The 16,167-nt window shown below is 46.4% G+C and overlaps 1 protein-coding gene across 1 annotated transcript in view; it reads right to left on the minus strand.

Moving 5' to 3' along the window:
• The window catches only part of PANK1 (pantothenate kinase 1), a 100,266-nt gene extending 95,438 nt beyond the window's left edge, over positions 1–4,828 (minus strand). The window contains exon 1 of the mRNA XM_073596385.1: positions 4,485–4,828. Coding sequence (XP_073452486.1) covers positions 4,485–4,677 — 193 coding nt within the window. The 5' untranslated portion in view covers positions 4,678–4,828. The remainder of the gene's footprint in view (positions 1–4,484) is intronic.
• Positions 4,829–16,167: the final 11,339 nt, after the last annotated feature.

The following is a 16,167-nucleotide window of genomic DNA, read 5'->3' on the forward strand; positions in this document are numbered from 1 at the left end:
GTAAAGTAGCACACAGATAAAAATCTGACAGCTCATATTTTTCTAAATAGCGCAGTGATGTGCCCACCGTCTATGTATAACATCAGAACTACGTGCATGGAAGGTTACAGGGTGAATGGACCCTAGATGCATCAGTGCAATGCAGTGCCATTCATCCTGAACAGCGCCTAGTGACCCACCCAATGGGCATGCATTGCAGGACAATGACAGGAGGGGTGAGGTGCCAGAAAGGGGTACACACAGCACCATCTTTTGGCTGCACACATTCATTGGCGGGTAGATGGAGGGGTTGTGGTTGAGAATGAATGGCAGCACATCACTCCACCATACTGAACACAATGGTATGGTGAAAATGAAGAACACCAAAATGCACTTGGGTGAGTGCGGCCATCAGATGCTCCTATGACGACATGGGAATGAATGACACCACAATGCACTGAGGTGAGTGCGGCCATCAGATGCTCCTATGACGACATGGGAATGAATGAAGCCACAATGCACTGGGGTGAGTGTGGCCATCAGATGCTCCTATGATATGAGAATGAATGATACCACAATGCATCATCAGATGGCCCTATGATGACATGAGAATGAATGACACCACAATGCATCAGATGATGATGACAGGGGAATGAATGACACCACAATGCACCATCAGATGATGACATGAGATGACAGAGGAATGAGGGACACCACAATGCACCATCAGATGGCCCTATGATGACATGAGAATGAATGACACCACAATGCACTGGGGTGAGTGCAGCCATCAGATGGTCCTATAATGACATGAGAATAAGGGATACCACAATTCTCAATCAGATGGCCCTATGATGACATGAGAATGAATGACACCACAATGAAGCATCATATGGCCCTATGACAACATGAGAATGAATGACACCACAATGCACCATCAGATGATGACAGGGGAATGAATGACACCACAATGCACCGTCAGATGATGGCAGGGGAATGAATGACACCACAATACACCATCAGATGATGGCAGGGGAATGAATGACACCACAATGCACCATCAGATGATGGCAGGGGAATGAATGACACCACAGTGCACCAACAGATGGCCCTATGATGACATGAGAATGAATGACACCACAATGATGACATGAGAATGAATGACACTACAATGCACTGGGGTGATTGCGGCCATCAGATGGACTTATAATGACATGAGAATGAAGGATACCACAATGCTGCATCAGATGGCCCTAGGATAACATGAGAATGAATGACACCACAATGCAGCATCAGATGGCCCTATGATGACATGAGAATGAATGACACCACAATGCAGCATCAGATGGCCCTATGATGACATGGGAATGAATGACACCACAATGCAGCATCAGATGGCCCTATGATGACATGAGAATGAATGACACCACAATGCACAATCAGATGATGACAGGGGAATGAATGACACCACAATGCATCAGATGGCCCTATGATGACATGAGAATGAATGACACCACAATGCACAATCAGATGATGACAGGGGAATGAATGACATCACAGTGCACCAACAGATGGCCCTATGATGACATGAGAATGAATGACACCACAATGATGACATGAGAATGAATGACACCACAATGCACTGGGGTGAGTGCGGCCATCAGATGGCCTTATAATAACGAGAATGAAGGATACCACAATGCAGCATCAGATGGCCCTAGGATAACATGAGAATGAATGACAGCACAATGCACTGGGGTGAGTGCGGCCATCAGATGGCCTTATAATAACGAGAATGAAGGATACCACAATGCAGCATCAGATGGCCCTAGGATAACATGAGAATGAATGACAGCACAATGCAGCATCAGATGGCCCTATGATGACATGAGAATGAATGACACCAAAATGCAGCATCAGATGGCCCTATGATGACATGAGAATGAATGACACCACAATGCAGCATCAGATGGCCCTATGATGACATGAGAATGAATGACACCACAATGCAGCATCAGATGGCCCTATGATGACATGAGAATGAATGACACCACAATGCAGCATCAGATGGCCCTATGATGACATGAGAATGAATGACACCACAATGCAGCATCAGATGGCCCTATGATGACATGAGAATGAATGACACCACAATGCAGCATCAGATGGCCCTATGATGACATGAGAATGAATGACACCACAATGCAGCATCAGATGGCCCTATGATGACATGGGAATGAATGACACCACAATGCAGCATCAGATGGCCCTATGATGACATGAGAATGAATGACACCACAATGCACAATCAGATGATGACAGGGAAATGAATGACACCACAATGCAGCATCAGATGGCCCTATGATGACATGAGAATGAATGACACCACAATGCACAGATGATGACAGGGGAATGAATGACATCACAGTGCACCAACAGATGGCCCTATGATGACATGAGAATGAATGACACCACAATGATGACATGAGAATGAATGACACCACAATGCACTGGGGTGAGTGCGGCCATTAGATGGCCTTATAATAACGAGAACGAAGGATACCACAATGCAGCATCAGATGGCCCTAGGATAACATGAGAATGAATGACACCACAATGCAGCATCAGATGATGACAGGGGAATGAATGACATCACAATGATGACATGAGAATGAATGACACCACAATGCACTGGGGTGAGTGCGGCCATCAAATGGCCCTATAATGACATGATACCACAATTCACCATCAGATGGCCCTATGATAACATGGGAATGAATTACACCACAATTCACCATCAGATGGCCCTATGATAACATGGGAATGAATGACACCACAATGCAGCATCAGATGGCCCTATGATGACATGAGAATGAATGACACCACAGTGCACCATCAGATGATGGCAGGGGAATGAATGATACCACAATGCACCAACAGATGGCCCTATGATGACATGAGAATTAATGACATCACAATGATGACATGAGAATGAATGACACCACAATAATGACATGAGAATGAATGACACCACAATGTACTGGGGTGAGTGCGGCCATCAGATGGCCTTATAATGACATGAGAATGAAGGATACCACAATTCACCATCAGATGGCCCTAGGATAACATGGGAATAAATGACACCACAATGCAGCATCAGATGGCCTTATAATGACATGAGAATGAATGACACCACAATGCAGCATCGGATTGCCTTATGATGACATGAGAATGAATGACACCACAATGCAGCATCAGATGATGACATGAGAATGAATGACATCACAATGCACCATCAGATGATGACGGGGAATGAATGACATCACAATGCACCATCAGATGATGACAGGGGAATGAATGACAACACAGTGCACCAACAGATGGCCCTATGATGACATGAGAATGAATGACACCACAATGCACCATCAGATGATGACGGGGAATGAATGACACCACAATACACCATCAGATGATGACAGGGGAATGAATGACACCACAATGCACCATCAGATGATGACGGGAATGAATGACACCACAATACACCATCAGATGATGACGGGGAATGAATGACACCACAATGCACCAACAGATGGCCCTATGATGACATGAGAATTAATGACATCACAATGATGACATGAGAATGAATGACACCACAATAATGACATGAGAATGAATGACACCACAATGTACTGGGGTGAGTGCGGCCATCAGATGGCCTTATAATGACATGAGAATGAAGGATACCACAATTCACCATCAGATGGCCCTAGGATAACATGGGAATAAATGACACCACAATGCAGCATCAGATGGCCTTATAATGACATGAGAATGAAGGATACCACAATTCACCATCAGATGGCCCTAGGATAACATGGGAATAAATGACACCACAATGCAGCATCAGATGGCCTTATAATGACATGAGAATGAATGACACCACAATGCAGCATCGGATTGCCTTATGATGACATGAGAATGAATGACACCACAATGCAGCATCAGATGATGACATGAGAATGAATGACATCACAATGCACCATCAGATGATGACGGGGAATGAATGACATCACAATGCACCATCAGATGATGACAGGGGAATGAATGACAACACAGTGCACCAACAGATGGCCCTATGATGACATGAGAATGAATGACACCACAATGCACCATCAGATGATGACGGGGAATGAATGACACCACAATGCACCATCAGATGATGACAGGGGAATGAATGACAACACAGTGCACCAACAGATGGCCCTATGATGACATGAGAATGAATGACACCACAATGCACCATCAGATGATGACGGGGAATGAGTGACACCACAATACACCATCAGATGATGACAGGGGAATGAATGACACCACAATGCACCATCAGATGATGACGGGAATGAATGACACCACAATACACCATCAGATGATGACGGGGAATGAATGACACCACAATGACCAATCAGATGATGACAGGGAACAATCCCCCCAGCTGCCCCACTCACGGGGTCTGCTCCTCCTCCTCATTCGGCTCTTCTTGGCCGGGGATCCCTGGTGGTGCGCACTGTCCTGGTGTGCTCGGAGCGGCCCATGCTCTCCCGGGACCCGGCTGCTCTCCCCGTTCACCAGCACCGGGGGATGAAAGCCATTCTGCAGGCGGGGAGAGGAGGCCGCCTCGGGCTCCGCAGGATCCCCCATCACTACAACGTGCGGGAGGGGGCGGCACTGCGAGCAATGGAGCCCGGAGAGGGTGACGTCAGCGGGGGCTTGGCTGAGGCTGGAGTTCTTGTCATGAGGATCAGCCTGTCAGCTCGCTGCTCGGGAGTGTATACTGCGCAGACGCGTAAGCTGCGGGGCGGGGCGCGCGCGCAAGCGAACAAAGTGACAAGGTGAAGCGTACAGTGTAACCTCTAACCGTGATGTGTGTCCTATAGTCAGCTGTGTGACGCATCACGTGATTTGTACCAAACCCCTCAGTTAGTGTGTGTCCAGTCTATGGAGGGTGAGAGCTCTGTGTGGCCTTCCTTGTCTCCTCCTAGGTGCTGATCACTACAGTATCTGTACTACAGGACATTCTGTATAGGGGGTGTATGGACAATGTCAGGTGCATGTGTAGGCCTCTTTTGGGGAGTTATAAGAAATGGACTCCCCTATTGCACTAAACCTCTATGTAAACAAGACAAGCAGAACCTTCACTAAGTGGAAGAGTGGGAATGATAATACAGTTGGTAGTGCTTCCATTCAGGACAGGTCATCTGTGAGCAGAGAGGGTTGCCACTTGTCCGGGATTCACCCGGACAGTCCAGGTTTTAAATCACGTGTCTGGGTTTCATTCCACTTGAAACTCGGCCTCATTATTCAGACTGGAATGTGGCTCGGAACAGGAGGGTGAGGGGGCACTATGTGCACCACATTACTATTCTCTTTGGAGTGCCCAAAGGGGTCCCAGGTCTGTTACAATCCTATAGTGTATACTAAAATGAAAAAAAAATGAAAAGTGGCAACCCTAGTTCCCTTCTTGGGAAATGAACCCGTAATCTAATCAAAGTCATTGGGAGGCAAGGAACTACCGCAACCAGTATATAATAGTAACCATATGTATACTGATACAACAGTATGAGAAGAATACAAGTTTTGTATAAAAAGAGATTAAAGTGGTTGTAAAGGCTCAAGGTTTGAATGTATAAAGGTTAAAAAAACTTCTGTGTGCAGTTCCCCCCCCCCCATACTTACCTGAGTCCCATCTCCATCCAGAGGTGTGCACGAGAGCCTCGGGGCTGTCTGGGGTCTCTGCCTCCTCATTGGCTGAGACAGCCATTGGCTCTCACAATTGTCAATTGCACCAGTGAGGAGAGAGCAGGGCTGAGCCATGCTCTGGGTCTGAATAGTCAGACAAGGCAGCAGTTCAGGGGAGAGCCTGCAGGGGTGCCCCATAACAAGCTGCTTGCTATAGGGGTACTAAGCAGAAGGGAGGGCTCAGGAGTGCCGGTGGGGTGACCCAAGAAGAGGAAGATCAGGGCTTCTCTGCAAAACCACTGCATAGATCAAATAAGTATAAAATGTTTGTTATTTCAAAAAAAAAAACAGCCCTCAAAAGGGATATTGGTAATTGCAGTGGTTTTGCACAGAGCCACCCCGATGCTCCTCTTCTTGGGTCCCCCGTCAGAACTCTTGGCCCCTCCCTTCTACCAAGTGCCCCCAGAGCAAGCAGCTTGCTCTGGGGGGCACCCAAGCAGGCTCGCTTTCAAGCCCTGCTCTGCGTGTCCATTCACACACAGAGCTGTGGCTGGGTCCTGCCCCCTCTCCCTCCTCATTGGGTCACTGGCTGTGATTGACAGCAGTTGGAGCTATTAGCTCATCCAATAAGGAGGGAGAGTTCTCCTTGCACGCTGCTGGATCGCAGATAAAAATATGAGGGGGGGGGGGCTGCTGCAGAAAGAAGATTTTTTACCTTCATTCATAGAATGCATGATGGAAAAAAGCCTTGAGCCTTTATAACCAATTTAATATCACTTTAATAATAATACATACATACAATATAAAAACAGGTAATATCAGGAAAGGGTCCGATAGGAGTCCTGGTGGAATTGTGCACATATACCCAGATATAAATACATATCTCACAAAAGTGAGTACACCCCTCGCATTTTTGTAAATATTTTATTATATCTTTTCATGTGACAACACTGAAGATTTGACACTTTGCTACAATGTAAAGTAGTGAGTGTACAGCTTGTATAACAGTGTAAATTTGCTGTCCCCTCAAAATAACTCAATACACAGCCATTAACATACAGGGGTTCTTCCAAAGAAGTGGGGTTCTTTAAATAAGTGGCACTTATGCTCTTGCACTTCAGCGATTTGCACAAAGCAAACTACAACAGACAGCAGATGACCTCTATTCCAAATGATCTCACCTTCCTCTCTGAAACATGCTCTCTTTACCTCTCCTCCTTTTCACAATTGCTGCCTCTCTCCTCAAACTCTCTTTTCTTCACCCCTCTGCTCAACCCCGCAATTTGTAGATATCACCCTCCCTTCTCCCCTCCCCCTATTACTGCACTCATCACCTCTTTCTAACTCTAAGCCCACTTGCTAACAAACCCCCCAGGATACTGAAGCATTTCCCCTCATACAAATCATATTCTCATATTACCTCCCTTACTCTTCTGCTTCTCTTAACCGCTGGAGATATTTCCCCAAACCCTGGGCCTCCCTTATTTAACTGTGCCTAACACACCCATCACCCTACACCCTCTGGCAGTAGTCGCAATCTATGCAATTTAGTCTCCATTCCTCTTCTTCCCGACACCAGCCTCCCTCTCTCCTGCGCCCTCTGGAACACCCGCTCTGTCTGCAACAAACTCACTGCTGTTCATGACCTCTTTGTCACTAATTCCTTCAATCTACTTGCTCTCACCGAAACCTGGCTCCACGAACATGACACCCCTTCTCCTGCTTCCCTATCCCAGGGTGGCCTTCACTGGACTCACTCCCCTAGGCGTAATGGACGCAAGGGAGGTGGAGTGGGATTCCTCCTATCCCCCCAATGCACCTTCCAGGTTATTCACTCTCCTCCCTCTTTTTCTCTCTCATCATTTGAAGCCCACTGTATACGTCTATTCTCTCCTACTTCCCTAAGAATTGCTGTGATCTACCAGTCCCCTGGACCATTATCAACTTTCCTTGATGAGTTTTCTGCCTGGCTACCCAACTTCCTCTCTACAGAAATTCCCACAATCCTTCTCGGTGATTTCAACATCCCTGCTAATACAAACACTCCTGCTACTTCTAAACTTCTTAGTCTAACCTCTTCATTTGACCTAAAACAATGGGTACAGGCTTCTACTCACTCTGATGGCAACACCCTTGACCTCGTATTCTCCTACGTATGCACTGCATGCAACTTCTCAAACAATCCTTTTCCTCTCTCCGACCATCACCTTATTAGTTTCTCTCTCCCCCTGTCTCTACCTTTCCCTCCAATCGCCTAACCATCACCCGTAGAAATTTTCGCAACTTCAACTCCTGTCTCCTCTATTCTGCTACTGACCACCTCTATGACAAAATCTCTCCCCTGTCCTGCCCCAACCAAGCCACGTCCATCTACAATAAATCCCTGTCTTCCACCCTGGACAAGCTTGCTCCCCTCACTACACGCAGAATCAGGCCTCGACCCCTACAACCCTGGCAAACAGATGACACTAAAATTCTCAAAAAACGTAGTCTCGCTCTTGAGCGTCTGTGGCACAAGACTAAGTCTCTCAAAGACTTCAACCAATACAAATCTGCCCTCCTAAAATACTATTCTTTCCTCCACACTGCCTAGCAAACCTATTTTACAGCTCTTATTAACACCTTCTCATATAGTCCCCGTAAACTCTTCTCTACGTTCAACTCTCTACTTTGTCCTCCACCACCTCCACCCACTGACTCACTCACTGCCCAGGAGATCGCTAATCACTTCAAAAACAGGATTGATACAATCCGCGATGAAATCTCCGCTCTACAGGTATCTCCCCAAGCTAAGACCCCATGTCAACAGGTACAACTGACACTCCCCCTATTCAAATCTGCTACTACAGACGAAGTTGCTAAACTCCTTTCTATCGCCCACCTAGCCACCTGTTCCCTGCACCCTATTCTCTCTCATATGCTACGGTCGCCCTCTAACTCCATCCTACACTCTCTAACCCACATCTTCAATCTCTCCCTCACGTCTGGCATCTTCCCCAATGCTCTAAAACATGCACTGGTCACCCCCATACTTAAGCCGTACTTGGACCCCACCTATCTTAACAACCTACGCCCTATCTCCTTGCTCCCCTTTTCCTCTAAACTCCTTGAACGCCTGGTTTACAACCAACTGAGTGACCACCTCATTAAAAACAACCTTCTTGATCCCCTTCAATCTGGATTTCGCCCTCAACACTCCACAGAAACTGCTCTTTTAAAACTCACAAATGACCTACTAACTGCAAAAACCAACGGACACTATTCTGTACTCCTACTTCTGGATCTTTCAGCTGCCTTTGACACGGTTGACCACCCCCTCCTCCTCGAAAAAAAACTTTACTCCCTCGGTCTCCGTGACTGTGCTCTTTAGTGGCTCTCATCCTACCTATCCCATCGCACCTTCAGTGTCACTTACAATTCTACTTCCTCCACTCCTCTTCCCTTCTCTGTCGGGGTCCCCCAAGGTTCTGTTCTTGGACCTCTTTTATTTTCAATCTACACCTCTTCCCTGGGTCAGCTGATAGCCTCTCACGACTTTCAATATCATTTCTATGCTGACGACACACAAATCTATCTCTCCACCCCTCAACTCACTCCATCATTCTCCTCATGCATCACTAACTTACTAACCGACATAACTGTATGGATGTCACACTACTTCCTCAAACTCAACTTGTCCAAAACTGAGCTTATATTTCCTCCCTCACGTGCCTCTTCCCCTGACTTGTCTGTCAAGAGCAGTGGCACAACCATCCACCCGTCCCCACATGTCAGGGTACTAGGTGTTATCCTGGATTCTGAACTCTCCTTTCGGCCCCACATCCAATCACTTTCCAAAGCTTGCCGCCTCAACCTCCGCAACATCTCTAGACTACGTCCCTTTCTAACGAACGAAACCACAAAGCTCCTGATTCACTCCCTGGTTATCTCTCGCCTCGACTACTGCAACTCCCTCCTCATTGGCTTACCTTTAAATAGACTATCCCCCTTCAGTCCATTATGAATGCTGCCGCCAGACTCCACCTTACAAACCGCTCAGTGTCTGCTACCCCCCTCTGCCAATCCCTTCATTGGCTGCCACTCGCCCAACGGATTCAATTCAAAATACTAACAATAAGTTACAAAGCCATCCACAACTCTGTCCCCAGCTACATCACTAGCCTAGTCTCAAAATGCCAACCTAATCGCCCTCTCCGTTCCTCCCAGGACCTCCTGCTCTCTAGCTCCCTCATCACCTCCTCCCATATCCGCCTCCAGGACTTCTTCCGAGCCTCGCCCATCCTCTGGAATTCCCTACCCCAATCTGTCAGACTGTCTCCAAATTTATCCACATTTAGGCAAACCCTGTAAACTTTCCTCTTAAGAGACGCCTATCCTGCCTCCATCTAACAACTGCACTATTTTCTCCATTAGCTCATCCCCCACAGCTATTACCCTTTTGTATAACTTGACCCTCCCTCCTAGATTGTAAGCTTTAACGAGCAGGGCCCTCTGATTCCTCCTGTATTGAATTGTATTGTACTTGTACTGTCCTCCCTAATGTTGTAAAGCGCTGCGTAAACTGTTGGCGCTATATAAATCCTGTATAATAATAATAATGTCTAAACTGCTGGCAACAAAAGTGAGAACACCCCTGAGTGAAAATGTCCAAATTGGGCCCAAAGTGTCAATATTTTGTGTGGCCACCATTATTTTCCAGCACTGCCTTAACCCTCTTGGACATGGAGTTCACCAGAACTTCACAGGTTGCCACTGGAGTCCTTTTCCACTCCTCCATGACAACATCATGGATGTTAGAGACCTTGCGCTGCTCCACCTTCCATTTGAGGATGCCCCACAGATGCTCAATAGGGTTTAGGTCTGGAAACATGCTTGGCCAGTCCATCACCTTTACCCTCAGCTTCTTTAGCAAGGCAGTGGTCATCTTGGAGGTGTGTTTGGGGTCATTATCACGTTGGAATACTGCTCAGCGGCCCGGTCTCCAAAGGGAGGAGATCATGCTCTGCTTCAGTATGTCGCAGTACATGTTGGCATTCATGGTTCCCTCAATGAACTGTAGCTCCCCATTTCCCGGCAGCACTGTAGGGAAGACACACTTGTCTGTACTCCTCACCTGATTGCCACCACGCACGCTTGACACCATCTGAACCAGATAAGTTTATCTTGGTCTCATCAGATCACAGGACATGGTTCCAGTAATTTATGTCCTTAGTCTGCTTGTCTTCAACAAACTGTTTGCGGGCTTTCTTGTCCATCATCTTTAGAAGAGGCTTCCTTCTGGGACGACAGCCATGCAGACCAATTTGATACAGTGTGTGGCGTATGGTCTGAGCACTGACATGCTGACCCCCCCACCCCTTCAACCTGTGCAGCAATGCTGGCAGCACTCATACGTCTATTTCCCAAAGACAACCTCTGGATATGACGCTGATCACCTGCACTAAACTTCTTTGGTCGACCTTGATGAGTCCTGTTCTGAGTGGAATCTGTCCTATTTAAGACCGCTGTATGGTCTTGGCCACCGTGCTGCAGCTCAGTTTCAGGGTCTTGGCAATCTTCTTATAGCCTAGACCATCTTTTTGTAGAGAAACAATTCTTTTTTCAGATCCTCAGAGAGTTCTATGCCATGAGTTGCCATGTTGCACTGCCAGTGACCAGTATGAGAGAGTGAGCGTGATAACACCAAATTTAACACACCTGCTCCCCATTCACACCTGAGACCTTGTAACACTTATGCCGCGTACACACGGTTGGATTTTCCGACGGGAAATGTTGGATGTGAGCTTGTTGTCGGAAAGTCCGACCGTGTGTATGCTCCATCGAACATTTGCTGTCGGACTTTCTGCCAACAAATGTTTGCTAGCAGGTTCTCAAATTTTCTGCCAACAAAACTTTGTTGTCGGAAAGTCTGATCGTGTGTACACAAGTCCGCGCACAAAAGTTCACGCATGCTCGGAATCAAGTAGCCGGAAGCGCTCGATCTTGTAAAACTAGCGTTCATAATGGAGATAGCACATTCGTCACGTGGCAAATTTTGAAATCTCTCAATGCAGCACATTCTCTTCTTTATAATGCTATAATAATGAAGTTGCTTTGCTGCTGATATTCACAGAGTTCTGACAAATGTATTTTTTATTATTTCTCGTGATCTCCTGAATAATATTTGTTTTTGTTGGGTTTTTTTTATTTTTTTTTTCTAGTGATCACCATAATTTTTTTTTTCGTTTTGTGTGTCAGGTTACCACAACACCATTATTATCTTGTATTTTTTAACCTCAAAGATAAAACTATGTTGGTGTCCCTTGTTAATTTGACATTGTATTTTTGAAATGTACCTGCCTACTCACAAACAAACTGTCCTTTTTGAAGTCAAACACATAGCCAAGTATTTGTTAAAACAAAAATTAGAAATTTAATAGGGGTCATAACAAAATAAAGAGGAAGGCAATGCTGGAGAAAGCATTGGAATTGGTGAAGCCTTTGTACCCCAAGGCAGACATCAATTATTTGACTGTCAAAATTGGTAACCTGAGGAGTACACCTAATAGGGAGCACAATACGGTCCAGGACTCCGAGATCGGAAGAAGCAGTAGATGACATATATGTCCCGAGGCTGTGGTCTTACAACAGCCTGCATTTTTTGCCAGACTACACCAAACCCAGGCCATCACTCTCAACACTTCCATCCACACTTCCTTCCATGCTGCTGTGGTGGGTTGGGTGGCTGTGGTGTTGGTGGTGTTGCTGGAGGTGGTGGAGGAGTATGGTTCAACTCACACAGGTGGGTTTTATTTGTGAGTTTGCCCCTCGTCCAATTGTTTAGGGCCTTCAAAATTATTTCCTCACAGATTGTGCATTGGCCCTCCTCCATGTGTTCGAGCTTGCCAAATGCCAAATGAGTTGGGGCCCCCCAAAAAAAAGCCTCTTGCACTCTGCCTGAATTTAAGGACAACAATAACATTTGGACACATTTTAGGGGGTGTTTAGGGTAAGCACTACTATGGAGCTGACAAAATACATTGTTAAGTGACTAGGCTAGGTGTGTATGGGCCCAGGGTAGCATGCTGGGGAGTTTAGTGAAGGCAATTATGCTTGAAGGACAAAAAAGGAGCATTAAAAGCTTACGGCATGCATGAGGACAAAGAGGACATTCACAGCACATTACAATCATGGTAATTAGGGAATGATGAAATAAATACAATACATAAGCAAACATTAAAAACATAGAATGTGATGTTAAAGTATAAAACTTACCTTAATATAGTCCTTCTGCAGGACCTGAATGATAGCAGAACAGATCTCTGGAATAATGATTCCCAGAGCCTGGGGGGAGATCCCAGTCGTGAACTTAATATCCTGGAGACTTCTCACCATAGCCAAGTACTGCAAGGTGGCGACGAGCCTTTGCTTGGCGCATGCAGGTGTCCTGCTTGGTAATATAGGGAGTAAGCAAAGCCAACACACGGTGATAGACGGGGTCCGTCATCCAGAGATCGTCAGGATTATACTCCTGGAGCTCCCGCAACAAAGGCATATGAGAGAACTGGGCACAATTAAGTAACCAATTCTTGGGCCATGAACTCCTCCTCCCCCTGTTCATGGACTGGACTTGGGTCAAAGCAAGAACTCCAACACCAAGCCCAACAACAGCACAAACTCTACGATGAGTACGTAACCGCAACATGGCTAGAAAACGGTCGGCTGCTCAGAACAAACTGACAGAACACACTGAAAATCAGAAAGGACCTGAGAAGAACGAGCTGAAAATCAGAAACGAGCGGACAAGAAAGGACTGAAAAACAGACGCAAACTATAAAAAGAACACACTGAAAGACAGGAACGAACTGACACCACGCACTGAAGAACAGATACGAACTGAAAAGTGCGAATCGGCTCTCACCAAACTTCTACTAAGACAAGATAAACACAAGCTTAGCAGAAGGAGCCCAAAGGTTGGCGCACTGGCTATTGAACAACCTTTTTAATCGACTTGTCGTACATGTTGTACGTCACCGCGTTCTCCCGTTCGGAATTGTTTGCCAAAATTTGTGTGACCGTGCGTGTCAGGGAAGTCGTCTGCAGAATACAGCTGATGCTCGCAGGCGCACACCTGTGCACAGGCACCAGCAGGGGATTCGCAGAACAACCATGGGTGCATCAGTAAATGCGCATGTGCACACCCTATCATCAGAACTGGCGCCAGGCGGCCTATTTAAACACAGACTTAGTATTGGCTGTTTGCTGCTTGGTCTACAGCGTGTACCTGAATTTTTGCTACCTGTGTTGATTCCTGATTACCGTTCTGGCCTGCTACCTGACTTCTCTCCTGCCTGCTGTTTATACCTGATCTGCCTATCTGCTGCTGAACCTACCTGTGACCTGACTTCTCTCCTGCCTGCTGTTTATACCTGATGTGCCTACCTGCTGCCGAACCTGCCTGTGATCTGACTTCTCTCCTGCCTGCTGTTATACCTGATCTGCCTACCTGCTGCTGAACCTGCCTGTGAGCTGACCTCTCTCCTGCCTGCTGTTGTACCTGATCTGCCTAGCCGTAGCCAATTCTGCCTGTGACCTGACTACGTTCCTGCCAGCTGCGTCATCTGATCTGTCTATCTGCTGTCGAGACCTGCCAGTGATCCAGCTATGCTCCTGTCTGCTTCCAGTCAAGTCCAGCCGTCCACCTGTGTGTTTCCGGCAACTTCCTGCACAGACTTCGGGACTTCCATAGGCACTTTTACTCCACCGTGCTCCAGCGCCAGCTGTTCCACTACCAGCGGCCCTTGAGCCGGAGTTGTACGGGAGGCTTTCCTCTACACGTCAAGCTCGCCACCAGGGACTTGACAGTATGCAAGACAAGTTTGAGCCAACAACCTTCGAACAAAAATCCAGTTTTGTTGGCAGAAATTCCGATCATGTGTACGCGGCATAACAAGTCACATGACATCGGGGAGGGAAAATGGCTAATTGGGCCTAATTTGGACATTTTCACTTAGGGATGTACTCACTTTTGTTGCCAGCGGTTTAGACATTAATGGCTGTGTGTTGAGTTATTTTGAGGGGACAGCAAATTTAAGCTGTTATACAAGCTGTACACTCACTACTTTACATTGTAGCAAAGTGTAATTTCTTCAGTGTTGTCACATGAAAAGATCTAATAAAATATTTACAAAAATGTGAGGGGTGTACTCACTTCTGTGAGATACTGTAGTTATTAATAGAGATTCTGTACCTCCAGATAATTGTTACAGCAAAGTCCAGTTGCAGGGTCCCCTGAGGGTGATCGTGATGCGGTGTCTGTCTTTGTGTTGGAGAATTGAGGATAAGGTCAGTGGTGATGGGGAAATACTCCAACTGTTGTGCAACCAGCCTGGAACACAGCTTCTCACCAGCAGAAAGCATCATGACACTGGAACTCAGAGTCAGCCTATCTACTCTGCATCTTAGTCCTTAGTAGCTTCTATTCTGACATGCAACCAGACCTCTAACTACCAGAGGTGGCCATCAGATGCCTAACCTGGCTCTAGCCTATGCTATGCGCTTTATCTCATGCATGCACAGTAGGGATGAGCTTCGTGTTCGAGTCGAACCCATGTTCGACTCGAACATCGTGTGTTCGGTCGTTCGCCGAATTGCGAACGATATGGGCCGTTCGCATCAAATTCGAGTGGTGCTTCACGGCCCATGATTCACTGCGCATTGCAGTGCATTGCTGGCTGATGATTGGCCAAGCATGCACTATGACCCGCATGCTTGGCCAATCACAGCGCCATCTGAACAGAGAGAGGTTCAGATGGAGGAGGCTTTGGCCAATTATGACTCAGGGGGTTTAGTACACGCCCCACACTATATAAGGCCACCTGCACGGCGGCCCTGTGTAGTGTGTTCCGGCATTCAGATAGATAGAGAGAGGAAGACAGACAGTGTTATTTGATTTAAGTTAGATAGAGTAGGCAGGTCGAGTCAGTTAGCTGCAGTTACAGTGTATTGTCTATACATTTTATATATATATATATATATATATATATATATATATATATATATATATATATATTGTATTCAGTTTAGCTAGATCCTGTTCTTCTCTTCCTAATATACTGACAGGCAGGCAGGTGTTTTTACAGTATTTCCAGCTACTGTACTGTGTACCCTGCACAGTCTCAAAAAAGAAAGAAGGAGGGCGCACCAACCTAGTGCATCACCACTGATAAACTTTAATGCAGCATAAAAACAGCAAAAATAATACTCACAAACCAGCTATCAAAACCAGCTTTGAAAAGGGCACAAATGCACTGTTCTGTGAATCGACACAACAGGACCTATTGCCAAGAGGGTCAGACCGGTGCAGATGGCCAATGGCTAACGCGTTTCGGGGGAGCACCCCTTTCTTCAGAGCCTGAGCGGGCATTTCTTTTTTGTTTCTTTCTAGCTTGAATACCCATTGTTCAAAGGAGG

Source organism: Aquarana catesbeiana, linkage group LG08, assembly GCF_042186555.1.
Source record: "Aquarana catesbeiana isolate 2022-GZ linkage group LG08, ASM4218655v1, whole genome shotgun sequence".
Taxonomy (NCBI): domain Eukaryota; kingdom Metazoa; phylum Chordata; class Amphibia; order Anura; family Ranidae; genus Aquarana; species Aquarana catesbeiana.